The following is a 26,836-nucleotide window of genomic DNA, read 5'->3' as shown; positions in this document are numbered from 1 at the left end:
CTTTTATTTGTAATACTGTTTAATAGAATGTTCTGCAATGATGGAAATGCTGTATATCGCACTAATGTGTAGCCACTACCTACCTATGGCTATTGAACTCTTAGAATGTGGCTAATGTGACTTGAAATGTGGCTAGTGCCACTGAATAACTGTATTTTAATTTTATTTAAGTTTAATAATATACATTTAAATAGCCATACGTGGATGTGGCCAGTGGCTACCATATTGGACAGAGCCATTTAATGAATCAACCGAACCAAAGACAATAAAGGAAGTAGTTTCATGTAGAAAGAATCTGTAACAATAGAAAGCAAACGATCGTTTTTTGTTTTTTACATTTTTCCCCAAAAGCATTGTTTTTACTAATACAGAGTCCTAACCACTTCAGTGATAGGAGGAGCGGGAGAGCCTCCTTTTTCAATCCAGAGACCTCCATAAAGTTGGTTGGTTGTTACCAAACACAGAGGAAGTGACATCACAGATTTGGTAAACTAAGGACAATGTTTAGTCTCTGCTGGAACAACAAGGTGCAGTGAATCTCTGCTCATGTAAGAATCCTGAATTCAGGAATTTCAACTGTAACTATTGGAATTTCTATCTCTGAAGATTTTAGGTCATTGATAGCACAGTAGAAAGGCATGTAATTGCGGTTGCCACTGTGTTCAAATGTCCAGGCAAATTTCTTCTTCACTTCAAGGAAGCTGGTTGACTCAGCTTGTTTAACTCCTGCTGCAGTGGCTTTAAACCCACAGTAGTAACCTGCAGCATCACACTTGTACACCTGAGGGCCTAGTTCTTCAAATATACTAATTAAAATCATACAACAACCAAGAGGCCTAATTTCAGCATTCTGTGTATAGACCTGAATAATATCAGCAATTCCTTTTACACAACATGTCCACAGGAATCTAATAGCCATACTTGTATTTGCAATTAGCTGCCTTATATTGCACCCTCTGTTCCCGGGATCTGCTATCAGCTGTCACTCCTGTGATCACATGGCCAGTGTTTTTGGTCATCTTGAATAAGTGAGTCCTGGAATCCAATAATTAGTCAGGTACTATCTTCTGTGTGACAATTACTGCACAGTCTTTCTTTCTGACAGCTACTGATGTAAGGCCACCCTGGTTAATAGCCTTAAAAGCATATTGTACTTGGTAGAGCTGGCCCTTGGGTGAAAAAATTATAAGGTGGCAGTCAAAACCAGTGCTGGAATCATGGAACGTGTTGGTACACCCACTGCTTCACTCACAATCTCTGGTGCAATATCTTTTATATTAACTGTCTTGAGCAACTGACAGCAGCTACAGTTGCATGCTGTCCCAATGGGAAATTGCCGCATAGCTTCTAAACTCATAAATAGAACAAGAAATGTCTTTAAGACACAGAACTGTGAAACTTGGAGGAGATCCCTGCCTAAAAATTTTGGTAAGGGTAGAGAGTTTCCATGGCAACGAATAATCCATCCAAATGTAATTAAAAGTGAGTGACTAGGGGATCTATATTGTTCAGCTCTAGTACATTTTACCTTTATATTTTTCTAAGCCACTGATATGCTAATATATCAGACAATATTTGTTCAGGACTGACGTGACAAGTCATTGTAAGAAGAAAAAGAGGACACAGTCATCTTAAACATTGGCAACTCTTCAGATGAAATGAAAAGGAAAGATGTATTCTGTTGCTACTATTTGGAATTCCTTTGAATCGTGAACAGAGGAGTCATTATTTATGGTTTTCCACTTAGGATCACATTTCCTCCCTGAGGACGCTGTCAGGTTACCCTTTAAGGACTCTCCCTTGGTCCTTCCCAAGAAGTACCTGCCCTGGTTCTCCAGCCGGGTTCCAGTCCGCAGCCATTTCTGCCAGCTCTTCTCCACTCCAACCCCAGGCCCAAGGCTATGACCATGGGCAGCTTTGAGAGGCTCCACAAAGGAGTTGACAGATCCAGTGGCAAACAGTGACAACCACTGTCCTTGCAGTTTTAATGCTGACCAGTTTTGTTGTGTATATTTGGAAAGAAGTCGGTCATTTGAAAAAATTACGCAGTGAATACTATTGGTATGAGTGAATGAGAAGAATTTGTGCATTTTTATTTTGTTTTAGTTACAAATCACATGTCCCTGGGTGCTGAAGGAAAATGCAGGGAGTTGTTGAAACCAGCTGCTCAAGTGAGCTAATTCCTCTTCCAGAAAGATGTTTATTGCTAGAAAAACAATCAACAGGCCAAAATCATTCTCAAAAGGAAATAATGTGAATAACTTAATTAGCAATTGTCTATGTTTATGATGTGGAGAAAATCCAGTGACACGGGGCTACGGAAAGGTCCTCGTGGCACATGAGGCAAAAGAAGGAATGAAAAGAGGGAAGGAGCAGGGAAGGAAGAGTAGACACAGCTGAATTGGTTTAAGGGGCCCATACATGTCTAGCCCACCTCTTCCATTCAGCTTTCATGGCATAAACTCTGCAATTACTGGTTTGCTCTTGCTGTTGCCCCAGGACAGCAGTGCCCTGGTCAGCCATAAAGGCAGCAAAAGATCAGAAGTCGGGCTCTCTGGGCAGTGAATATTGAGAATCTCACTTATGTTACAAGGAACACCTAGCTTAATCCAGGGATTCTCAGTGGGAAAGGAGTAGAGCTCAATCTGCAGTGGAAGGAGGTTCCCAGATTTCCAGGGCAGGGGAAAGACTGGCTTTTTCTACAGTAAGCCACATGTTTTTTTTTTTTTTTTTTTTTTTTTTTTTTTTTTTGAGACGGAGTCTCACTCTGTCACCCATACTGGAGTGCAGTGGCACGATCTTGGCTCACTGCAGGCTTCGCCTTCCGGGTTCATGCCATTCTCCTGCCTCAGCCTCCCGAGTAGCTGAGACTACAGGTGCCTACCACACCTGGCTAATTTTTTTGTATTTTTGGTAGAGACAGGATTTCACCATGTTGTTAGCCAGGATGGCCTCTATCTCCTGACCTCGTGATCCACCCACCTCAGCCTTCCAAAGTGCTGGGATTACAGGTGTGAGCCACCGCGCCTGGCCACCAAATGGATTCTGATGCATCCCGTTAAGGGGAGGGCCACATTTTCCTTCTTTTGAGAGTCTCTATACACAGTAAAATTTGATGGAACTATGTTGCACATTTGAAATACGGAGGTTGGAAAAATGTTAGGATGCATTGTTTTCTTTAAAAAAAATCTCTTTAGTCTCCTTATATCTAGCACAGCCCCTTAACCCCCATCCCATTATTTTTGTCTTTCAAGACATTGACAGTTTGGAAGCATTCAAACCTATTTTTGTGGCATGTCCCATGGTGTGGATTTGTCTGATTTTTTTCTCCATGATTCGATCCAGGTGAAGATACCACATAGGTGACATTGGGTGCTTCCTTTTGTGTCACAGAGGGGCCCATGATAGACTTTTGTCCCTTTGTTGGTAGTGCTTGGTCTGATCACCTGGTTCATGTGGTGTCAGCCAGGTCTCATCACTGAAAAGCTACCTCTTTCCCTTGGCAAGTAAGAAGTAATTTGTGAATATCTGTTTCCCTCTAACCCTTCCACCGAGTGGCCTCAGCATTGCTGATTGCTGATCCTTCCCTGAATCTACTTTGATGTGGAGGATTGGAAGGGATGACTTCTTGATTCTGTCTTCCATATCTATTAGCTAGTATCCTATAAATGGCTCATCCTTATTATTATTTTTTAATTTCACTATGAACTCTCAGATTCAGTTTTTTAGTAAGCTGTTTTTTTGTTGGACATCATACCCTTTGCCTTGCAAAGTATTTACCGAACTATGAAATACTAGTCCTGTGAAATGTTCTAAGAAAAACTAGCATCCTATGGTTAAATAATTTGCAGAACATAATGTATTTATATCTCACAATGTTACATAATCCACATTAGGATATTGAAAACCACAAGAGCCTATTTAACTTTGTTTAAGCAGGTGTTTCTCAAACTTATTTGACCATGGAAATCTTTTTCCTATTCAACATTAGTACTTGATGGAACACATTTGCAGAAACACTGGCCAAGAGCCAGCTCTATTAATGTTTAAATATTTCATCAATAATATGAAACAAAGACTGATGATGATGGTTGGCGTATCACTGTTCAATAAACTGTATGATTACAATCGTTATTTTCCTATTATCATATTCATAAGGTCAACTCAGCATACCCCTGAGGGGCTGGAGGTCAAGAACAACCCTAAAGTAGGCAAAGGTTTCTTTAAAAGAACACAAAAACAGTTAATCATCAAATAAAAGATTGATACATTGACTTCATTAAAAGTAAGGACTTCTGTTTATCAGGAGATATCAACAAGAGTGTGAAAAGGCAAGCTTCAGACTGGGATAGTACACTGTACTTATAAACACGTGTCCAGAAAATGTAAAGAACTCCTATAAATGTGTAAGTAAAAGATTAAATAAATCTTTTTTGAGTCATTTAATAAAACAGTAAACAAAACATTTACTTAATGGGCAAAAATCATAAATAGCTACTTCAAAAAAGAGGGTAACCAATGACCAATAAGCATATAAATATATTGGCCTTAGAGAAACATGAAGTGAAATCCACAATGACATACCACCATGGGCCCACCAGAATAATGAAATGAAAAATGACAAAGCCTGACAGTGCCAGGTATGTGTGTGGAAGGTGGAGTTAATAGATGCCGTGAGGCACCACTTGGACCTCCTTTCAGTCAAGTAACTGCTGCCCTGCTGCTGAGAATGCTGACAACCTTCACTCTCTGATCCTTCAGGGATTGCCTCTGCATCTTGTTCAAGGTCACAATGACTGAAGAGGGTACAGAGGACTAAACCATCTGAGCCCAACTCAGGACAATTCTAAGGGCCCCATTCTAACTCCCCCTGTCTGGGGGTTGTTGGCCCTGCATCGCACAACTTCTCCCTCTGGCCAATCTTACTTCCTCTACTCCCTTCCACAGGAGTTAATCCCAAGGACATTTGGTAATAAGTATCCCGCACACTAAGCTCTGTATCACAGCCCTCTTCCCAGGCAATCCATCCTGTGACATGGTGCAACTGGAGTACTCACACATTGCTTGTTTGTGTAAACTGGTACAACCACTTGATAAAACTATCAATGTTTACGAAAGTTGACAATCAAATCTTGTAGTTCAGCAATTCCCCTCCTAGGTAGTGACCTAGGAGTGAGTATTGTGGCTATCCACCAAAAGTCATGTACACAAATGTTCATAGCAGCTTTATTCATAATAGACTCAAACTGGGAATGACTCCAATGTCCATCAACTGTAGATTGCCTCCTCTCCTCTTCTCCCTCTTTTCTTTTTTTTGGATGGGGTCTCCCTCTGCCGCCCAGGCTGGAGGGCAGTGGCCTGATCTTGGCTCACTACAACCTTTGCCTCCCAGGTTCAAGCAATTCTTCTGCCTCAGCCTCCAGAGTAGCTGGGACTACACACATGTACCACCACACTTGGCTAAGTTTTGTACTTTAAGTAGAGACGAGGTTTCACCATGTTGGCCAGGCTGGTCTTGAACTCCTGACCTCAAATGATCCACTCACCTTGGCCTCCCACAGTGCTGGGATTACAGGCATGAGCTATTGCACCCAACCCTCTCCCTTTCTCTGCCATCCCTCTAGAGACTACAGGGGTCAGAGGAATTCTCACGCTCACAACCGATCCAGGTCCCCTCACCTGGAAAGAGTTCCCACATCAGCATTTGGAGGCCAAATATCTAATAGCAGCATTTTCCACATTGTGCACCAGAGAGTGCTACTATGTATAATCTAAAGAAAGTGTTCTGGGGTCTAGTTATTTTTGGGACATGAGTGGAATTTGAGTTTTTTCCAAGATGTGAGACGTGTTATGTGGGGTTTCCCAAACTTGCTTGACTTTATCATTGTTTTCAGCAAACCCTCTCATGGTGTAAGACCTCTTCAGAACACAGTACAGAGCTGTGCTGTGAACAAACCAACATTTTAAACTAAAAAAACCTCACTAAAACCTAAAAACACCTGGTATTTAACTATAGGCATGGACCCAGCATTTATTCTTCATTGTAGTATCTGATACATAGAACCCTTTGCCCTGCTGTCCCCAAACTGCCTCTGTATCCCCACTGTCCCTCGCTAATCCTATTTTTACCCTGAATTCTTCCTTAGAAGTAGACCCAGCCTGTAACAGCAGAGCCTTGAAGCCTTGCTGTATTGCCATCCCCCTCTACTCTGTCCCACAGACACCTCAAGTTCCCAGGAGGGACTAGCTCAGGCTGGTGCACAGATCTTGAAAAGTGAACAGAGCCAGCAGCAGTCTCTGGGGCCGTGTCTGGAACTTCGGCTCAGCCTGGGTTACTGGGATGCTGACATGTGAAAGTAGGGAAGGTACAAATTATTTCTTGGCAGTAAACTAAACTGTATCTGCCTTAAGAGAAAAGGGAATGGCAAGGAGATAGGACTAGGATGTCTTTGACATCAGGGTTTATGTGGAGATGACCATCTCTGTATTGTGGCGGTGCCAGATGCAGGTGTAACCTCTCAATAAATAATAGCTGAATGAGCATGGAATGAGTGGATTCAATTTAAGTAAAAGGATTAACAGTGGGGAAAAGCTCATTTAGAATTAGAAGCTTGTTAGAAGAATTAGAAATTAAGTGGCAGAGTTAGAAACTCAACTCTGCCACTTTATTAGCTGTGTCTTTCAGTGATTCATTTTTAGTACTTAGAGCCAGTTTCTCAAAAATAACATTGAGTTATTTATCCTTCTACCTATGTTCATGTACTTGCATATGTATATGTGCATAGGAAGATGCTGGGAATGATTTACATCCATTGTTAACATGGCTGTTTTGGGGAACTGAAAGTTGGGGTGACTTTTTTTTTTTTTTTTTTAAGAAGGAGTCTCCCTCTGTCACCCACGCTGGAGTGCAGTGGTGCGATCTCGGCTCATGGCAACCTCTGCTTCCCAGGTTCAGGTGATTCTCCTGCCTCAGCCTCCTGAGTAGCTGGGATCACAGGTGCGTGCCACCACGCCTGGCTAATTTTTTTATTTTTAATAGAGACGGGGTTTCACCATGTTAGCCAGGATGGTCTCAATCTCCTGACCTCGTGATCCTCTTGGGGTGACCTTTTCTTCGCTTCACTAATCCTGATGTTTTTAAAGGTATAAAAGCACATCACACTCAAAATAGTGTAAAATTGTAAATATGAATCATTGATACTGAAGTTTTTAAAATGGGAGGATCTTATACTAAAAAATCCCCATAAGCTAAACCAAGAATCTTTCCTTCAGTTTCTTTATTCCCAACTCATACATACTAAATAGGTCTTCGTATTTACTCTTTCAAGCAGCTAGTCCTCTACCTTTTTCTCTGCTGAGAAATCTTGGAGGAATCCTTAGAGGCTAACATGAAGACTACTAAGAAAATATAGAAAGAAATAACACAGCGTCTTACCTAGAATAGCAGCAAATCTTTTAAAACTCAATACTTCGATGTTGGGGATGTTGAATATTATCTAAAAACTATTTATAGGCCGGGCATGGTGGCTCACGCCTGTGATCCCAGCACTTTGGGAGGCCAAGGCGGGAGGATCATGAGGTCAGGAGATCGAGACCATCCTGGCTAACATGGTGAAACCCCGTCTCTACTAAAAAATACAAAAAATTACCCGGGTGTGGTGACGGGCACCTGTGGTCCCAGCTACTTGGGAGGCTGAGGCAGGAGAGTGGTGTGAACCCGGGAGGGAGCTTGCAGTGAGCAAAGATCGCACCACTGCACTCCAGCCTGAGTGACAGAGCGAGACTCTGTCTCAAAAACAAACAAAAAAACCCACAAAAACTATTTATAAAAATATTTATTAAAAATACTAGATAATATTCAATGATGTAAAACCAGTTGAAATGATCCATTTAACAGATGAAGAACCACTATGTTTTATTAGTATTTATGTGGCAACATATTTTAAGTTAGGAAACAAGTAAGAGGTCAGCAGCTTCTTTCAGAAGTTTGTGATAATATTCTCTGCTTCATAGATCCTAGAGGTCAGTTGGGTTCCAAATTGGGCAGCACCTTACTCCTTTAGCTACATATATTTTCATTCGTGGACCTCTAACAAACAAATAATATAACTTGAGAGAATTTCAGAGTACTACTTTTTAGCCTCAAAGACACTCTTCCAACTATCAACTATTGATACATTTAAATAATTTATTAAAAAATTTACAAACACTTCAAATAAAATTATGAAGTTCTTCAGAAGATATTACTAAAATATAGGCATGTTTTCCTTTAAATATCTGGGATTCTATCTACAGTGCCTCTGTTATATTCATTCAAATTATTCTTATAATCTAAAACAATGCAGCTTCTCAACTGGTGGAATGCTGCCAGAGGATTTCAACAGAGTTTGAAGGCAACATAACCAAAAGGCATAGTTTAAATTGGCTTAGGAAATGAATGGGCTCCTTATCAGAGCAGCTGAAAGCTGTATACAATTAACAGCATCTGTCAACATTCACAGGGCCCCATATAGAACAAGCAGGCCCTACAGCCTGGCGGCAACCTTCAGCTTCTGGCACCTTCAGATCCACATGACCTGAAAACAGAAAGACAGCTTCAAGCCATCACTAGAAGGCCTCTGAATCATTTTAGTGATATTGCTAATTAATGTTAATTATTTGAACAATTCTGTTAACCTTAGCATCAGGCTTTAAATTAACCAGCTATCATTCAAAATATAAAATCATTTGCAGAGACAAGTTTATATTTATAATAACTGATATTACAATCTCTTTCATGTTATTTTTATTTTTAAAGGCTATGAAAATTATCTACCTACCTGCCTTTTTATATGATGAACTCTCAAATCAGCTAAAATATTTTTGTATGAAGAGTACTAAATTCATTATATGGCAATTTTTAATTGTTTTTGTATATAATACATTTCTCCCATGAGCATGTACAAAACAAAGCAAATCCAGAGTTTCATTAAATAAATTTATTTGTTAAAATAATTTAACTCCAAATACAACTGTTGAATTTGCATTGAGTTATAACTACAATTCATGTTTTAATTGAAATGTCAAGGTTTAACAACTGACATTGTTACAAAACAATAAACTGTTGTTCAATTTTAAATGGTCAGTTGTATTAGAGCGCAACAATTAACTGTGAACTATATCTCTGGGAAACCTCAAATCAATAATGATAAGTCTGTTTCCAAAACCCACTGCAGTCATTCTTGAAACCCTGATCAAGATTTAATAGATGCACAATGACATGTTAAAAAAAAAAAAAAAAAACCCATAGTCCTTAACGTTTGATTGGCTAAGGGACAATTAAAGCTTACCCAGTGCTAACACAAGACTACTGATAAGAACAAAAAATTAAAAACACACATACACACAAACAAAAAACAGCAACAAACAAAACAAAGCACTTTCATATTCATACATACACTGACAACATTAACATTCATACTGGAAAACCCTTGAAAACAAATACCAGACAGCCTTAGGCAACATTTCTTTATATAGAAAAGCAAATATCAGTAGTATTACCACAGAAAGGTGATGGCAACTGTAGCAATTTGAGTCAAAAGTTCAGTCCTAATTCTACAAACCAAAGGAGAAAATCATCAAAGCACCTTTCAATAGTTTAAGAAAAGATCTTATGTAATACTTTTGATCAGATGCTGGCTTGTTTTGTATAAGTTGAACAAAATGAAAGGCATCAGTTACCATCACTATCACAGTTTAAAAGAACCCAAAAGTTGCAACATCAAAAGAAAAAAAAATTCAAAGATGCTGCCTTTGTATAAAAGTAAAAAAAAGAAAATCTTGTCATAAGAGCTGAAGAAAAAGTGGGTCTTTGGATCAAACCATAATATTTTTAAGGCATGTTAGAAAAACTTTCACTTATCTAAGTTGCTAGTCTGATCAGGGCATAAAATAAATAGTGACACAAGGTCAGCTTTCTTCTGTAGCCACTAAGGTTTCATATGCCAACAAATGTAATCTTCCTGTTCTTAAGTGTTTTATTACTGTAATATCTCAACAAACACATTCATTTGCCAGCTGAGTTATATTCACACCAGATGGATATGAATTTCCAGTTTCGGGATGTCCTTGATGCCTTGGTCACTAAATATGCAGCGCTGCATGGAAACACTGATCAGGCAGCCAGATCAGTTATTATTCATGTCTTGACAGTAAAAGCCCACCTCGTCATCTGACACAAATGTTTTTAACTATTAACACAACTCAGAATTTTAGGTCATCTTTTCCACTTTACATTCTGCCGTATCTTTCATATTATTTAACCTGTTTTCACATCTGCATAGCAAGCCATAATGTCAAACTGTGGAATCTTTATAGATATTTCTATTTTGCAATCTTGTCAAAAATTGCTATGAATTATAGAATTCCAAAGAATCATTCTGAGAAGTCAGAGGAATCAAAACTCAACCAATTCACTAACAAATATTTTTATTTCAGTAGAGAAATCATATATCTTGAATCTCCAACTTCTCTACATGTTTGAATCAAACCAACTTTTACACAGTGAAATTTGTTTCAATAAAATTGGTTAAATTTTTTTGTCCTATAAACAAGGTGCTTCATAATTGAGGATTATAAAAAATTATACTGAAGAATGTAAATATTCAAAAGTCAAAGATTTTTGACAGCTATGGCCTGGTTTCATTCACATATCTCTTCAGTTTTTTCATTATGAAAAATACTATCAATCTTTTTTTTTTCCATCTAAGCTTAATGCCAGTTATTAAACACTTAGGGGGCTACCAATGATTTCATAAAAGTATAAAAGACACTTTAATAATTTAAAAGAAAAAAGTTTTTGATAACACTATATTCTGCAGTATAGATTCTTAGTATAGGCAATTATCTCTGACTTGTGCCAAATTCTTAGGAACAATAAACACACATGCACACACAAACACACACTCTTCTCTCAGTTACACACGTAAGACCAGAGGTTACTTGCACAAGACTGTGAAACCAACAAAATGTGGGGTGGTGTATAGATCGCAGGCTCAGTGATATTGCAGTTCTGAAGGCCAAATTCTTCTCCCAAGGCCCAGCTCAAGATAATCTTTTCAGCATTTATAACTAAGTTAGCTGAAGACCCCTCTATACTTGATTGTAAAACTTATGAATAGGTTTTTCCTGTGCCATTAGTCATGCAAATGATAAATACTTCACGACTATGAAAACCAAAAATGTCAGAGCTTGAGCACCTTTTCAAAACAAAATTTTCACTCCAGCTTTATTTGACGCTTCAGTAATCAGGGCAAAATTGTTCTAAGAAAATCTTTATATAATTCTCCAGGAAAATTAAAGGTAAAAGGCTTTTGTCCCTTACCTTCCACTCTATAATTTATGTTCACTTTTAAGCCCAAATTATTTCACATGGTTATTCAGTTTTTAAAATGCCTGCAATAAAGCTCTGCTACAGCAAACTTGATTTTGAAAGCAGGTTAGCCACGGGTCACACTACAACCATAGCCCTTAAAGGCGAGAAGGAATTTGCTGCTTTAATGAACTTAAAAATGCCAGATATTCGTACTGTCCTGTGAGGTTTCTGCAAACGGGAACATGTGGATGCAACATGGCTTCATTTTCCTTACATGATGGTACTAGTTTATCTATTAGAATGCTTCTTGTTAGTAAGGCTGGGTAATCTCTTCCCATCACAGTTGCTTCCCTCTTGTTCAGTAAAGTTATAAAGACCACTCTTGACAGAGGGCGGGTTTGGGGTTTTAATTCTGATCAAACCCTTGTGAAAGCCTCCATTTTCTGTGGCAAAGCAGGTGATTTAACAAATTCTAAAGCCAGACTATATTTTTACATAACCTGTTCTGAGTTTTGTTCTATCAAGGATTGAAGCATGAGTTAGTTCCATGTCACAAATTAGAATAACAGCTACAATTAAGCATCAATTTTGAAAAACAAAAATGTGTTAGCTGAGCAAAGAATCTCCCTGTAATGCTGTGGCAGGTCAGCTGTTATTATCTTACTTGACGGAATACATTGGTTAGAAGCTCTATCTCATTTCCTGAAATTCAGTACTCTTGTAGGAAAATATTTCTCCTTTACTTATTTTTTTAAAGAAGACAAAATATTTTAATTGTAAGTGGTCAGAAGAATTCTTCTGGTTTCTCCCTTATGGTTATTTTTAATTTATACAATAGTTGCTTCTGTCAACTCAGCGACAGTGCCATCATAGCTTTCAAATGAGATCACCCTGTAGATCGATGGACTATGCCTTAAAGTTGCAGATGCATAAAGGAGACTGAGGACAAATGGTGAAAACTGTAGTTACTGAACCCAAGTGTTACTCAGAGATATCAACTGACAATCACTGCTCAATTCTGAGTAAGGGCTGCAGTTCTCTGTAGATGAACACCACGCATCCTGCAGGTTCTGCAGTGGAGTAGGTGAGGTTTCTGTCACCTACGGCACTGGGCAAACCCCATCCAGGACAGCCATACTTGGATGCTATTGTATGTTACATGCAGAGCAGCATGGGAACACCACGCGTCCTGCAAGTTCTGCAGTGGAGTAGGTGAGGTTTCTGTCACCTACGGCACTGGGCAAACCCCATCCAGGACAGCCATATCTGTATGCTATTGTATGTTACATGCAGAGCAGCATGGGTCATCTTTGTCAGGCTGAGCAGCGTAGTTCATCTGCCTCACAATTTCGGCAAAGAGTTCGTCCACCATTGTTTTACTCTTAGCGGAAGTTTCCATAAAGGGGCAGCCCCACTCTTCAGCAAGGGCTCTGCCTTCGTTGGACGATACTTCTCTCTCACTTTCCAGGTCCACTTTGTTCCCAACCAAGATGACTGGCACTTTCTCATATCTATGAGAGAATGAACAAAACACACATACATTGTAACAGTTAGCACAAAGTTAAACAGGTCACGTGTATTTTTGTTTTTGGGGGCTATTCCAACATAAATGGTATCTTCAGTTGCATGAAAATGATTCGTACCACTTGGCTTGATACTTATCTGAGGGCATTTGAAGCTGCTCTCACAGTGGATCATAAAATGAGTTTTATGAAATGATGTTTTAATCAATTATACATCCTTTAAAATCAATTTACCTTTCCAGATATACTTGGAAAATTATTCTCAGAAACTCAGACTAAATCCTCTTAATTTTTTTTTCCATTCTGAGAGAGGGTTGCACAAAATTTCACAGTTGATCACATAGTAAATAGCTACAATGAGTAAACAAACAACTTATAATTATCAGCATTTTACTATGTTCTATGTGTATAAAGTTGATCATGTTCATACAAAAATCAGCTGGGTGTGGTGGCAGGTGCCTGTAGTTCCAGCTACTCGGGAGGCTGAGACAGGAGAATCGCTTGAACCCAAGAGGCAGAGGTTGCAGTGAGCTGAGATCGTGCCACTGCACTCCAGCTTGAAAAAATGATCATGTTCGTTCTAATAGTTCTCAAGTAAGAAAACAGGTAGTAGAAATCATCCAAATGGAAGCCATCAAATACAACCACACCCCATCCCTTCAGAAAACTTTTATGGATTAGTCAGTTCAAAGAGAAACAATTAGGATTCTTTTACGACTGACAAGAATTCAGCCTCAATTAGCTTTAATTGGTGTTATTTCTCTTTTTCTTCCTAACTAAAATAGGTATCTCTGAGTAAACATGTTTGGAAAAAGCTAAACTAATAAAAATAGTAAGTGGTAAGAAAGAACAAAGAAAAAAGCTCCTAAGTCATTTTGATGCCTAAGATGATTGTCTCTACAATGGTTACTCCATGTCGCACAGGTCACAACAGATGTCAACACTGGTGCTGGCCTGCACATTTATTTACTATTCTTCTTTATGTTTGTTCTAAGAAGGGTAGCTAATATATTTTCACAGGACATTTTAAAAGGTTTTTGTGATTTTAGTATAAATCTGTGTGTGTGTGTGTGTGTGTGTGTGTGTCTTCCCATAAGCAGAATGTATTTCTGATTTAAAGGAGGTAAACAGCAAGATTGCACAAAAGTGATAACAAATGTGACTGGAAACAGGTAATCTATCAGAAGAGAAAACCACCCTATGGTCAAGCCTTTGAGGCAGGATGCATAGACAATTTTTATCATTCAGGAAACTGGATAATAGGCAGGTGGTTATTGTTTGCTGTGATACTTCCACGAATTTCATCATCCTATCAACAGGGTTCTCTCCACTCACCCTAACTTGTAAAGCAAACCAAATTCCCAACACTCTCACTTTTTTTCTTGGACACTATATCAAACTAAGAATGGTCTCAACAAGAGGGCATACTCCAGGTAGTGTGCCATTTGGCAATGTGAAATATGAAAACAACTCAAAAATGAGTGGAAGTAACAACATCAAAGGCGAACCTAGAATTTGGATATTATCATTTTATAGGAAATGAATTTGGACAACTTCAATTTATATCAAAGGACTTCATATAAATTTATTGTACACTACTGTACCTTACGATTTCGGGCCTTAGATCGTGCTGACGGCTCTGAACATAAGACACAAGGGTTTTTAACATCTTCTAGGACTCTTACATACAAGCAATTTGTGCATTCCATGGGCTCTAGGAGGGCAAGTGGCAGTGAGAATAAAGCTGCATTACAAAACACCATATATTTGCTACTTTGCATATAAACTCTCTTGATCGGCTATACAGAGAAGCTTGGCAGGGAGCAGACACTGCCAGCCATGTCAGAACAATGTCAGCTTCCAATTTGTGTTACTTGCAAAATGTAATTACATTTCATGTTTCTTATGAAAGTATATACATCACAGTGTGCTTTAAAATGCTCTGCTTGGCAGTGGAGTAACTTAAAAACATTAATAAAATTAAGTAAAACTTATTGGTTGAATTTAAGTTAAAACAAATTTCAGTCTGTCTATGAATAATAAAAAGTGATAAGACATCACTTTCTATTAGTTGAGATAAATGATATTTTAAAGAATATGTTTAAATACAATATTTTATATATATATATATATTTTGTGTGTGTGTGTGTGTGATGGAGTCTCGCTCTGTCGCCCAGGCTGGAATGCACTGGTGTGATCTTTGCTCACTGCAAGCTCCGCCTTCCGGGTTCACGCCATTCTCCTGCCTCAGTCTCCCGAGCACCTGGGACTACAAGCACCCGCCACCATGCCCGACTAATTTTTTGTATATTTAGTAGAGACAGGGTTTCACTGTGTTAGCTAGGATGGTCTTGATCTCCTGACCTCATGATCCGCCTGCCTTAGCCTCCCAAAGTGCTGGGATTACAGGCGTGAGCCACCGCACCCAGCCTATATCATGTTTTATACGTGAAATATTTCTTACACTTTTAGTTAAGTTCAGGATCTACTAGAATATGTGGATTTTCAAAAGTTGTAAATAAACTATTAAGTTGTATTGATACACTATTAAAATCAAGAATTTGAATAAATCTTACCATCCACCTAATTCTCAAAACAGTAAATAAAATATTGCAAACACAGTTCCACATATAACAGCATTTAATAACTGGTAAATGTAGATGAAAATGCAGTCAGTATCAGAGGACCTGTTTATTATATCACTGACTTAATTGTCAGTGGTCTTTTCTAAAATCAAGTTTCTAAAGACACTAGAGAAATACACATTAATATCCTCAGAAGATTTTTAAACTGAGTACGATGTTCAGAAAAAAAAAATTATGTACATTTCAGAATACCAGACGGTGATAAATTTTGTCTCTCTTTCTGTTAAAATTTGGGACAGTAGAAAAGATTCTACACTCAGATTTGGAGGCTCTGCTTCCAGTTCTGCCAGTGAGATCATTTCCTTTACATATCTGTATTTCATTTCTTTGATAGTAAAAAGGGAGTAAGAATATCTGTTCCCACTTAACACAGGGTTGCTGTAAAGGTCAAATGAGATAATGCTGAAAAAAATGAAGTACCAGATAAAAGGAGGGTGCTTGCTTCTTTCCCCTCCTAACTCTACTGATGTGGCCTTGAGAAGCCACAAAGGGTGAAGAAGGAGCTGGAGAAACTGATCAAAGGAGGTAAAGAACTCCTGAGGGCAAACCGAGTTGAGGGTGAAGCTGGGGGAAGAGACAGGCAAAAAACAGATGGGAGTCAAAAACAACAAAGCAGCCACCAGACACTAACCAGGTGCTTCTCCGGAGTCCCTGTGCTGAACATCATGGTGATGGGGGCCTAGAAAAGCAGAAAAGCAAGCATTCCCAAACAGCGGGCACTCGACAGAATATACTGGCCCCTGAAGGGAAGGCATTCTAAGAAGGCTCTGGGTTGGGGTGACAGAATAGGGTCCCATATGAAGGTAACATTTGGAGAAATCTGGATCCTCCTTAAGAAAGACGGGTGAGACGCTGAAGGGAAAGAAGCCAAGACCCGTGTTGACAGTAGATGACTGCGCTGCACGAGGAAGCTGGTGTTGCTATCTGTTTTAGCAATATGGTGGGTTTAAAAAAAAAAAAGAAACCAAACAGACTAGGACTCCTGTCCCAGAAGGGGCTGCCTCTAGCTAGTACTGTGAATTTAGAAGATTAACCTAATCTTGGTTTCCTGAGTTTCTTGAAGTATAAAATGAGCTGGACTGGATAATTCCTAAGATACTCTAAAGTTAAAAATCACAACAGACATGGTGGGTCACACCCACAATCAACACATATCATTGACTAGGTTAATTGCTGAGTGCTTAGCACTGTTCTAAGATTAATGTCCAACAGGCTGATCTTTAAGAGATATGAAAGTGCACATCAGGAGTAAAGCCAAAAATGTTGGGGGAAATCTTATGAGATCTCATGGGGCCAAAACATAAGCAGGAGGTTTCACTTCTACAAGTGGAGCCGCTACTGCCAGCATGCTCTGACTCAACAGCAGAACTCCAAAATGCACTCATGACCTAGGCAGTTCCATTTCACAGACAACGTTGTTCAAACACAAATATCTGGGATGGTTTTAACTACGTGAATACTGAAGGCTATACTGAAAACTGCCTGATGTGGCATAAATAGCTAGTAATGAACAATCAATACATCATGTACTTATCCATCCACTCAACACATATTTATATACTAAGTGCTAGCCACTATTCTAGACACTTACATCAATGGACAAAGCAAATAAAGCTCTGTAATTAGTAGAGGGTGCAGACATCAACAATAAACATAACAAGTCAATTCTGGGTTTACAATAAAAGTGTTAAGTGCAATGGAAAAAAAGATGTGGATCAGGTGGTGGGTGGGGAGCACAGGTGCCACAATTTTAAATAAGATGATCACAGGCCTTGTTGGAAAAGTGGCTGTGAACAAAGATGGGAAGGGTTTCTGGGAATCTGCTCCCTACCGCGCAGGTTCTAGGGGAAGAGCATTCTAAGCAGGACATGCCCTAGACAATGCCTGAGCCGGCAAGAGCAAGCCTGTCAGTGCAGGGACCAGCTGTGGGATCCATCTCTACAGCCTCCTGCAGGACTCTGGCAGTGGAGGAAATGCTCATTTGAAGCTAGACCTCAGGAATTCGGGTGCCAAAAGTGGCCTCAGAAGACAAATCTGGCACTTATGACAGACTGACTTAGAGGGCTGACTCTGCTATTTAGGAAGATGAGGTGCTTTGTTAGTGGGTGATGACAGTTACTTTCATGTTCTATTTTCATTATCAGTTTTGCGGGTTGCCTTCATTTTCCCCCTTTTCATCATTTCCCCCTTTACATCATTTCTTCATTTCCCCCTTTTCATCATTTGGACATAAAGCTAAAGATGCAAAATTCTCAAACTGTTCAATGTATGTGTTATTGTTAACCTGATCATGAGTAAGATACCACCTTGCTTACATCTTAAACATCAGCAGATATCTCACCAACTTCAGCCCATCTTCCTTGAAATTTCCTTTAAGGGCATGACGAGCTCAGTGACTGATGCAGGTCTAATAATTTTATTTCTGTGTATAGTCTGTGGACAAACACTTTTTTATTGACAAGAATTTCCATATTGTTGACTGTATTCATGAACATGATTATAAATGTATAAATAAATAAAACTAGTTCTTTTAAGCAGCTCTGCTTAATGGACTGAATGAAACATCAGAAATAGTGGCTGTAGCATCACTTAGCTGTAGAATGTTAATGGGCTTCTCACCCAGACAGCTTTTTAAAATATCAGTAACTCAAAAGCACTTGATGTGTTTATCAAAATACTTTATTTTGCTTTCTCCTTTCTTGTAACTGTCCTGATATGTAGGTATGCATACGTATATATATTTTATTCTGATCGTGTCTGAACTTGGCTGATCATCAATACAACTTGAGAATTGTTTTAAAGATAGTGATTTCTGGGCCCTATTCCAGAGCTAGTTAATCTAAATCTGTGGGATCAGGACCCAAGAGTCTATTAAAATATGTAATATGTCTATATCTATAAGCTCTGAAGGTGGATTCTGAAGTTCAGCAGGGTTTAGGAATCACTGGCCTAATCTACTACTTTGTGACCCCAAACAATATTCTATGTGTATAGTTCATGGTTCCATATGTGGCAAGTCCAGACTCAATTCCTTCTTCCCTTCATTTATTCACCAATGATAAACTGTAGACAGATACCACTACTGTCAGTTTCTGTGCTTTACTTTGAGGGTGCTGCACTGTAGCGTATTAAAAGAAGGTCATACTTCATGTGAATTTTAACATGCTGTTATCTTCTTAGTGATAAGCAGGTTGAAATATAATTCTCTTTGAATTTGGAAATGAGAATCAGAAAGGCTTTTCTAAGTCCCCTCATTCAACTTTTCACACAATGTTAAAATCATCTACCAAGAGAGTCCCAAGGCAAAACGTCAAAAAAAACTGATGCTTCAATTACTTCCATGATAAACTTACCAAATGGCTTTGGAGCTTACATCTGAACATTTTTAGTGACGTGGAACTCATACCTACAGGCAACCCATTTTGTACTGTCAGGTCTGTTAAATGTTAGTGTTAAAAAGTCAGAGTTTAAAAGTTTACTTGTATATAAGGAACTGTGATCTGTAATACCCTGCCCCTTCTTCTCATAGATTCTAGTTCTTTTACCCTTTAGAATGTAGAAATCTTTTCTTCAACATGAATATAGGTCCCTCCTACTCTTGCTCAAATAAGTCATGATTTTAAAAAAATACCTGGCAATACTTAATAGGAAACAAAAAAACATTTTTTTAATTCTTAATCTTGGCTCTGTGAGAATGATCACTATAACTATTTTGATGTCTATCCTTCCAAATTATTTTCCTCTATATATCAATATAAGTATACCTATAGCTTTTATAAAAAGAGATTATACCAACTATATTTGGTAGCTTCAATTTCCACTATTACAGAGCTTTCCATTTTAATAAGTAATATGTATCGTATTAATGGCTAGGTAGTATTCCATTTTATAGAATCTATAACTGTACCATAATTTAATTATCTGTCCTCCATTAGTGTATATGAAGATGTATTATATTTAGTAGCCTCAATTTCCACTTAATATTATAGAGCTTTCCATTTTAATAATATGTATCATATTAATGGCTAGGTAGTATTCCATTTTATAGAATCTATAACTGTACCATAATTTAATTATCTGTACTCCATTAGTGCATATGAAGGCTCCCACCCCCATTTTTTGGCTAAAATAAACAGCAATCTGATGAACTACACCTAGAAGTGTGATTTCTGCCTCAAAGGGTATGCATTTTATATATATATATATATATCTCACATGTGTTTATACTTATAATCTTTTGCATACCTTTTGAGCCAGAAAAATCATACTCCTAGGTTAGTTCATCAAATTGCCATGTAAACACAGACACACACAAAGTTTTAGTGAACATCTAGAAATTTATACTAAAACCAATAGTGCTTAAGAGTGCTTGTTTCCCTATCCTCGGGATTTACATTTTTAATCTTTTAATAAAGTGTTATGGGAGTTTTAATAAAGTGTTATGGGAGTTTTGAAGAAAGAGAATTGTTTTTGGTTAGGACTCGAAGGCTTCTACCACAGTTTGCTAGCACGAAACATCAATACTGCTTGTAAGGATGAAAAACACGAGCTAAGTAAACCTGCCCTCTTCCTCCAACCTGACTTGTTTTGAAGCGACTAAATATTTCATCTTAAAAGGGCATTCCTGGTAATTTAGCCTGAATAATTAAAGAAAACCACAGTCCAGCTCTGATGTCCTGTTGGTTTCAGAATGCCTAATGAAGATGAACAGAGAGAAATGTGTAAATGTAATGTAAAAAGGAGAGTAATGATACCAGAAGATATTCAAAGCTATTAGGAATATCTCAACCAATAAAATAATCTGCTTTCATAGAAACTGAGTGTTGACATTATATCAGAACACATTTCTAATGCTTTGATTGTGATGGACCAACTGACGATGGAAATGCAACTCATAGCCATTTTAAATGTTTTATTTAAAAACCACTTGAGAACTTCTATTGTGGCCAGGATAGCATAAGCCCATTAAAGTGCCTATCTCCTGCTGATTACAAATAAAAACTCAGGACAAAATACAAAAAACAATTACCAAAGAACTCTGAAAAGTAAAGAGAAAAAAGCAGTTTGGGGAAGAGAACCGACGCCTGAAGAAGAAAAAGACCTACATGCAAGTGAGTTTCCTGGTTTTCCCGTTGTTTTTTTTTCTTGTGGCCTTGAGCTGAGGGTGGGCACTTCATGGTGCACACAGACAACTAGAACTCTGGGAGACTGTCTTTAACCAGAAGATCAGGGTAAAGGGGGCCCTTTGAGCGTGAGTATGTGTGTGGGCTGAAAACTCTCACTTTTTTCCTTATTTCACAGTTCACCTAGAGTGAGTGATAGCAGAGCTAGGGCAGTAGGCAGTGCCAGTAGCTAAAACTTCATTAGAAATCTGTCTTTCTGGCTAGAGAACTGGGAAATGGGCCCTCAGTCCCGAAGAGGGTGGGAGAAATCCCCAGTATACTTCCTTCTCTTTTTCTCTTCCCATTTTACCAGAAAGATGACCCCAATTGCAAGAACTGTGTGGCAGTGCAGAAAGCTAAAACTCTGAAACAGTTTGTTTCTGGCCTGACCAAAAATGGGCTCTTGTGGTCTAAAGAGAACAGGAGGAATCCCAGAGATCCCTCCAGAGAGGAGAAAGGTAGAGAAAAAGGTTCCCTAATTCTGTGTATGAATCAACATAAACTAATATGAGCTGTGTATGAGCGGGAAGACTCAAAGCAGTATAACAAACGTTAAAAAACTGAACTACAATTTAAACCACTACCTACGTCTCAGACTAGCCACTGAGTGGTGTATACACAAGACAGCATAGTAAAGGCTTTGAAAATTGAACTGACGTCGGAATCATCTTCCAAACAAGGAGAAAGTTTGCAGTTTGAACCTCAGTGGGTTGGTTATCAGCTAAAAGGAAAAAAGAAATCTACATTCTACAGAGGACTGTAACAGGGCCCAGAGACTAAGCAACATAATACTAAAAATGTCCAACACAATCTAAAATAATCAAACATGCAAAGAACCAGAAAAACTAATTCTCAAGAGTAAAAACTATCAATAGATGTCATATGACCTAGATGCTGAAATTATCAGACTTTAAAGAAGCAATTATAACCATGTTCTATGAGGTAAACACTCAAGGAATAAACAGAAAAATAAAATGCTCTCATAAAGTATAATAAAAAACCACATGAAAATTTTAGAACTGAAAATTATAGTATCTGAGATAAAACATTCACGGATGAGAAGACTGTACATGGCAAAAGATTAAGTAAACAGATCAACAAAAATGATTTGAAGAAAAGAGAGAAAAAAGATTGAAAAAATAAATGAGCAGAACTATGTCAAGGCACAGTATAATCAAATCGTTTAAAACTAGAGACAAAGATAAAATCTTGAAAGCAGCCAAAGAAAACAAATGCATTACATATAGGAGAACAAACAAAATGACTGAAAATTTCTTATCAGAAACCACAGATGCCAGAAGACAGTACAACAATCTTTACAATACTAAATGAAAAAACAAAAAACACTGTCAACACAGAATACTGTATCAGCAAAAATATCCTTCAGAACTAAAGGAAAATAATATTCTCAAGTGAAGGAAATCTAAGAAAATTTATCACTAGCAAATCTGTTGTAAAAGAAATACTAAAGAAAATTCCTTGGGCTGAAGGAAAATAGTATCAAAGCAATCTTGCAATTTTAAAAATGAGGAAAGAAAAACAAATAGTAAATACTATGTAAATATAAGATTATTTTTTCCTCAAGTTCTTTACAATATGTATAAACGTACGAAAAATTATAACAGTCCTTTTTGGGGATTTTGATATAGGTGGATGTAACACATACAAAAACTCTGGAAAGCAGAGACCTACATGGTTGTAAGCTCTTTACATTTTACTCTAAGTGGTACAATACAAACTCTAAGTAGACTGTGAAAGGTTAGGTATTTATAATGTAATACCTACAACAACCATTTAAAAAAATAAAGACAACAGATAAAATACAAAAAATTATACATAATCAGAAAGAAGGCAGAAGAGGGAGAAGAAACAAATAAGCAGGTGAAAAAATAGAAAACAAGCAGTAAAATGGTGGGCCTAATTGAAGCATATTGGCAATTACATTAAATGTAGGTTTAAACACATGAATAAAAAGATTTTCAGACTTAATTTTTTTAAGAAGATCTACATCCATGCTATCAAGAAGAAATCTACTTTAAATATAATAGGTAAGTTAAAGGTAAAAGGATAGAAAAAGATATATCATGTAAATACTAACCAAATTAGATTTCATCAAAATTAAAATTTTTGCTCTGTGAAAGACCTGAGAGGATAAAAGGACAAACTACAGACTTGGAGAAACTTTTCAAAACATCGATCCGACAAGACTAATATCTATAACATAGAACGATCTCTCAAAACTCAATAGTAAAAACAAACTATCCAATTAGAAAATGGGCAAAAGCCATGAACAGACATTTCATTGAAGAGGATGTAGATGGCCAATAAGCACTTGAAAAGATGTGCAACATCATTTGCCATTTATCATAATGGCAAAAATAAAAAATAGTGACAGCACTAAAATGCTGGCGAGGATGCAAAGAAACTAGATACATTGCTGATGGAATGTAAAATTAGACAACTACTTTAGAGAAGAGTATGGCAGCATAAAATTAACCATGATAATCATCATGAGTGAAAAATTGCACCCTTGGGCATTTAACCCAGAAAAATAAAGACTTATGATCACATAAAAACCTGTAGACAAATGTTTATAGGTAAAAATCAGAAACAACCAAGATGTCCTTCAAGTGAATGGGTAAACAAATGGCAGTAAATCTATATCAGATACACTACTCAGCAATAATAAGGATGACCTATGGATACACACAACACCTTGGATGAATCTCCAGGGAATTTAGCTGAGGAAAAAGGGCCAATCCAAACAGGTTACATTCTGTATGACTTCACTTACATAACTTTCTTGAAATGGCAAAATTATAGAAAAAGAGAACAGACCAGTGGTTGGCAGGGACTAAGGATGGGGAAGGGGAATGGAGGGAAGGAGGGGAGTAAGTGTGACTATAAGGGCAACCTGAGAGATCCTGTGGTGATGGAAATGTTCTGTATCAAGGCCAATATTCTGTTTGTGATATTATACTACAGTTTTGCAAGATGTTACCTCACTGGGGAAAACCAGGTAAAGAGTACATGGAATTGATTATTTCATAAAACTGCATGTGAATCTGTAATTATAAACACTTAATTTAAAAAGGTAATTACATATGTAATTTATGCTTTATAATCAAAATGATTAAAAGAATATTTAAGTACAAAAAAGGAAATGTTAAGTACAATTAAGTTCCCAGGCAGTGCAAAAAGGCAAAGAAAAAAAAGACACAAACAAAAACTATAAACATAACTTATAAAGTGTTTTAAAAAGTAAGGGTTGTGGATACCAGGTTAATCTACACTTAGAATTCAAACATATTAGAATTAGAAAACAATTAGAAAATCCATTTAAAATGGACCATTTACAGTAGCACCAAAGAACAGCAAATACTGAAAATAATCTAGTTAAAGATGTAAAAGACCTTTACAACAAGAATTACAAACCAATGCTTACAGAAATGTAAAAATATCTAAATAAAATGAAAGATATATGATATTTACTTACTGGAAGATGCAATATTATTAACACATAATTTCTCTACTAATTGACTTATGGATTCTATGCAATCCCAATCAAAATGCCAGAAGGTTCGGTTGGTTGTGTGTGTGTGTGTGTGTGTGTGTGTGACTGATTCTTGAAAATGCGAAGGATTCTACAGAAATGCAAAATACCTAGAAGAGCCAAAGCAAATCTGAAGAACAAAGCTGGAGGATTAGACACCAGATATCAATACTTACTACAAAGTTACAAAAATTAAGATTGTGGTTGAGGCATAAGAAGGGAGAAATGCAAAGAAAAAACAGCCTAGAAACAGACTCACACAGATAGATTTGCCTGATTTATGACAAAGGTACGGCTACAATTTACTGGGAAGATGGTCCTTTATATAAATGATGTTGGGTCAATTGAATAGCCATATGCAAAACAAAAGAAACAAATCCCCTGACCCCCTATCTCACACCACCCGTACAAATTAGAGATGGATCATAGAAACTGAAGTTAGGTTATAATACTTCTAGAAGTAAATATGCCGAATGGATCCTCAGAACATTGAGGTAGAAAAAGATATATTAAACAGGACACAAAAAGGAACTAACCATAAAAAGAATTTAAAATTTGACTTCATTAAAATTAAGAATTTATGCTCACTCAAAGAAACTATTAAGTGAGTGAAAAGGTAAGCCAAAGATTGGGGAAAGGTATGTGCAATACATACATCTAATAAAGAACTTGTATCCAGAATGTATAAAGAATTTCTACAAATTATAAAAAAAGATAATCCAATTTTTAAAATGGACAAAAGACCTGAATGGGTATTTCTCCAAAGAAAATACCCAAATGGTCATAAAGTATATGAAAAGGTACTCCACATCATTATACACCAAGAAAACAAAGACGAAAATCACATTGAGATTCCTAGAATCCTATCGGATTGGTTAAAATTAAAAAGACTGACATGATCAAATGTTGGTTAGGATGTGGAATAATTGTTACTCTTGTTGGTTACAACTACTTTGAAAAATCACTTGGCAGTATACATTAGTACTGAACACATGTACTTATGATCCAATAATGCTACACCAAGAGAAAGTATACACATATTGACCAAAAGATATGTACTAGAATGTTCTTAGTAGCATCATTCATAACCCCCACCTAGAAACTATCCAGATGCCCCATCGACAGAACAATTAATGAAATCCTGGTATATTCATGCAAGGGGCATCCTGCACCTCAATTAAAAAGAATTAACTACTGGTCCATGCAACAACACAGATGAATCCCATAGAGGATGCTGAATGACAGAAGCCAGAAGTTCATTACTAGGCATGACTCATTTATGGTGGTCTCTGAGTATGGAAGTGGCTGAAATGGAACATGAGGCAGACTGCTTTGTTGCCTGAAATATCTGTCCATCTTCATTTGGGATTTGGTTACATGGTGTACATATCCCAGCTGTATACCTACAATTTGTGCACTTTACTGCATAAAATTTCTACCTCAATAAAAAAAACAAAAAAAATCAGTAAGATAATAAAACAATTTCTTCATTAAAACAGGAAAAGTAATTTAACCTTCAAGACAAATTGCATGCACATGCATGTTGGCTATGTGTTTACATCATGGAAGGCACACGATTAAGCTGATCACAGTCAGTTTCTTAGCAGAATATCACTAACCAATTTTAAACTTCTGTACCATGCAATACTGTTTAATTTATATCCAAAACTGGCTAAAGACTGAAAGCATAATGAATATTAACACTGAAGTACAACATGTTATTGGAAAAAAAACAATAATTCTAAACTATTAGATCTATATATTGCATCCAACTGACCACAATGCTCTTCAGGCATATCAAGATGTCACAGTACCTCAAAAATCCATGTTAAGAAAAAGGAATATAATAAAACTACATTTAATCTGTTTTTTTTATTAGAAATGGAGATTTTCCATTGTAAAGTGTCAGTAATGTGTTATTTGTGAGGAAGTGGTTGTAAATAGAAGCCCCAAACCTTATCATTTAGAAACCAAATGTAAAAAACCTATTTGAATAAACCAATTGATTCTTTTTTTTTAAGCGTAATATCTAAGTCATCCAAAATAAGGTGGAGGAAAGTGGTCGTTGATCTGTATTTGATACTTGAATGTGTAGCTAGAGTGTACATTTTAATCAAAAATATATCATTTAAAAATCTGTCAACAAAGCATGCTTTTTACATAATTTAAATAGTAAGGAAAACTGAAGCTCGGGCACATATATGGAGAATATACAGCTTTCATCTCTCGAAGGGGAAGAGGCATTCGGACATACAACATCCATTTTATCTTTGTGAGAATTGAAATCTGAAACCTGTGCATTAAAAAACAGGCCTGACTATTGTACTTGAAAAGATTAAATTGAGTCAGTTACTCAGGAATAGGCAAGTTATTTGAATTGCTACCTAAATTTACATCTGGATTAAATTATAGTATATATCTTTTCAGCACCTCTTCATTTTCAGAATCTTTGGCAAAATGTTTTGAATGAAAATTTAGTACACAAAGTTAAATTACAACTATGTTTTTAAAGCTACCTTTGAATGAAGAAGATTTAAATAAAGATGCTTCAAAGCTATGAAGAGCTAAGATTTTTAGGAACTTTTAAATTATGAACAGAA

The 26,836-nt window shown here is 37.2% G+C and overlaps 1 protein-coding gene and 1 pseudogene across 1 annotated transcript in view; both read right to left on the bottom strand.

Annotated features, from left to right (window-relative positions):
* Positions 1 to 544: 544 nt before the first annotated feature.
* Positions 545 to 1,860, bottom strand: LOC129011360 (proteasome subunit alpha type-6-like; annotated as a pseudogene).
* A 7,103-nt stretch (positions 1,861 to 8,963) lies between these two features.
* Positions 8,964 to 26,836, bottom strand: part of RAP2A (RAP2A, member of RAS oncogene family) — a 33,515-nt gene continuing 15,642 nt past the window's right edge. The window contains exon 2 of the mRNA XM_054446395.2: positions 8,964 to 12,864. Coding sequence (XP_054302370.1) covers positions 12,627 to 12,864 — 238 coding nt within the window. The 3' untranslated portion in view covers positions 8,964 to 12,626. The remainder of the gene's footprint in view (positions 12,865 to 26,836) is intronic.

This window comes from Pongo pygmaeus, chromosome 14 (genome assembly GCF_028885625.2).
Source record: "Pongo pygmaeus isolate AG05252 chromosome 14, NHGRI_mPonPyg2-v2.0_pri, whole genome shotgun sequence".
NCBI lineage: Eukaryota > Metazoa > Chordata > Mammalia > Primates > Hominidae > Pongo > Pongo pygmaeus.
The sequence above is the reverse complement of the archived record's forward strand: the minus strand, read 5'-3'. Positions and strand labels throughout refer to the sequence as shown.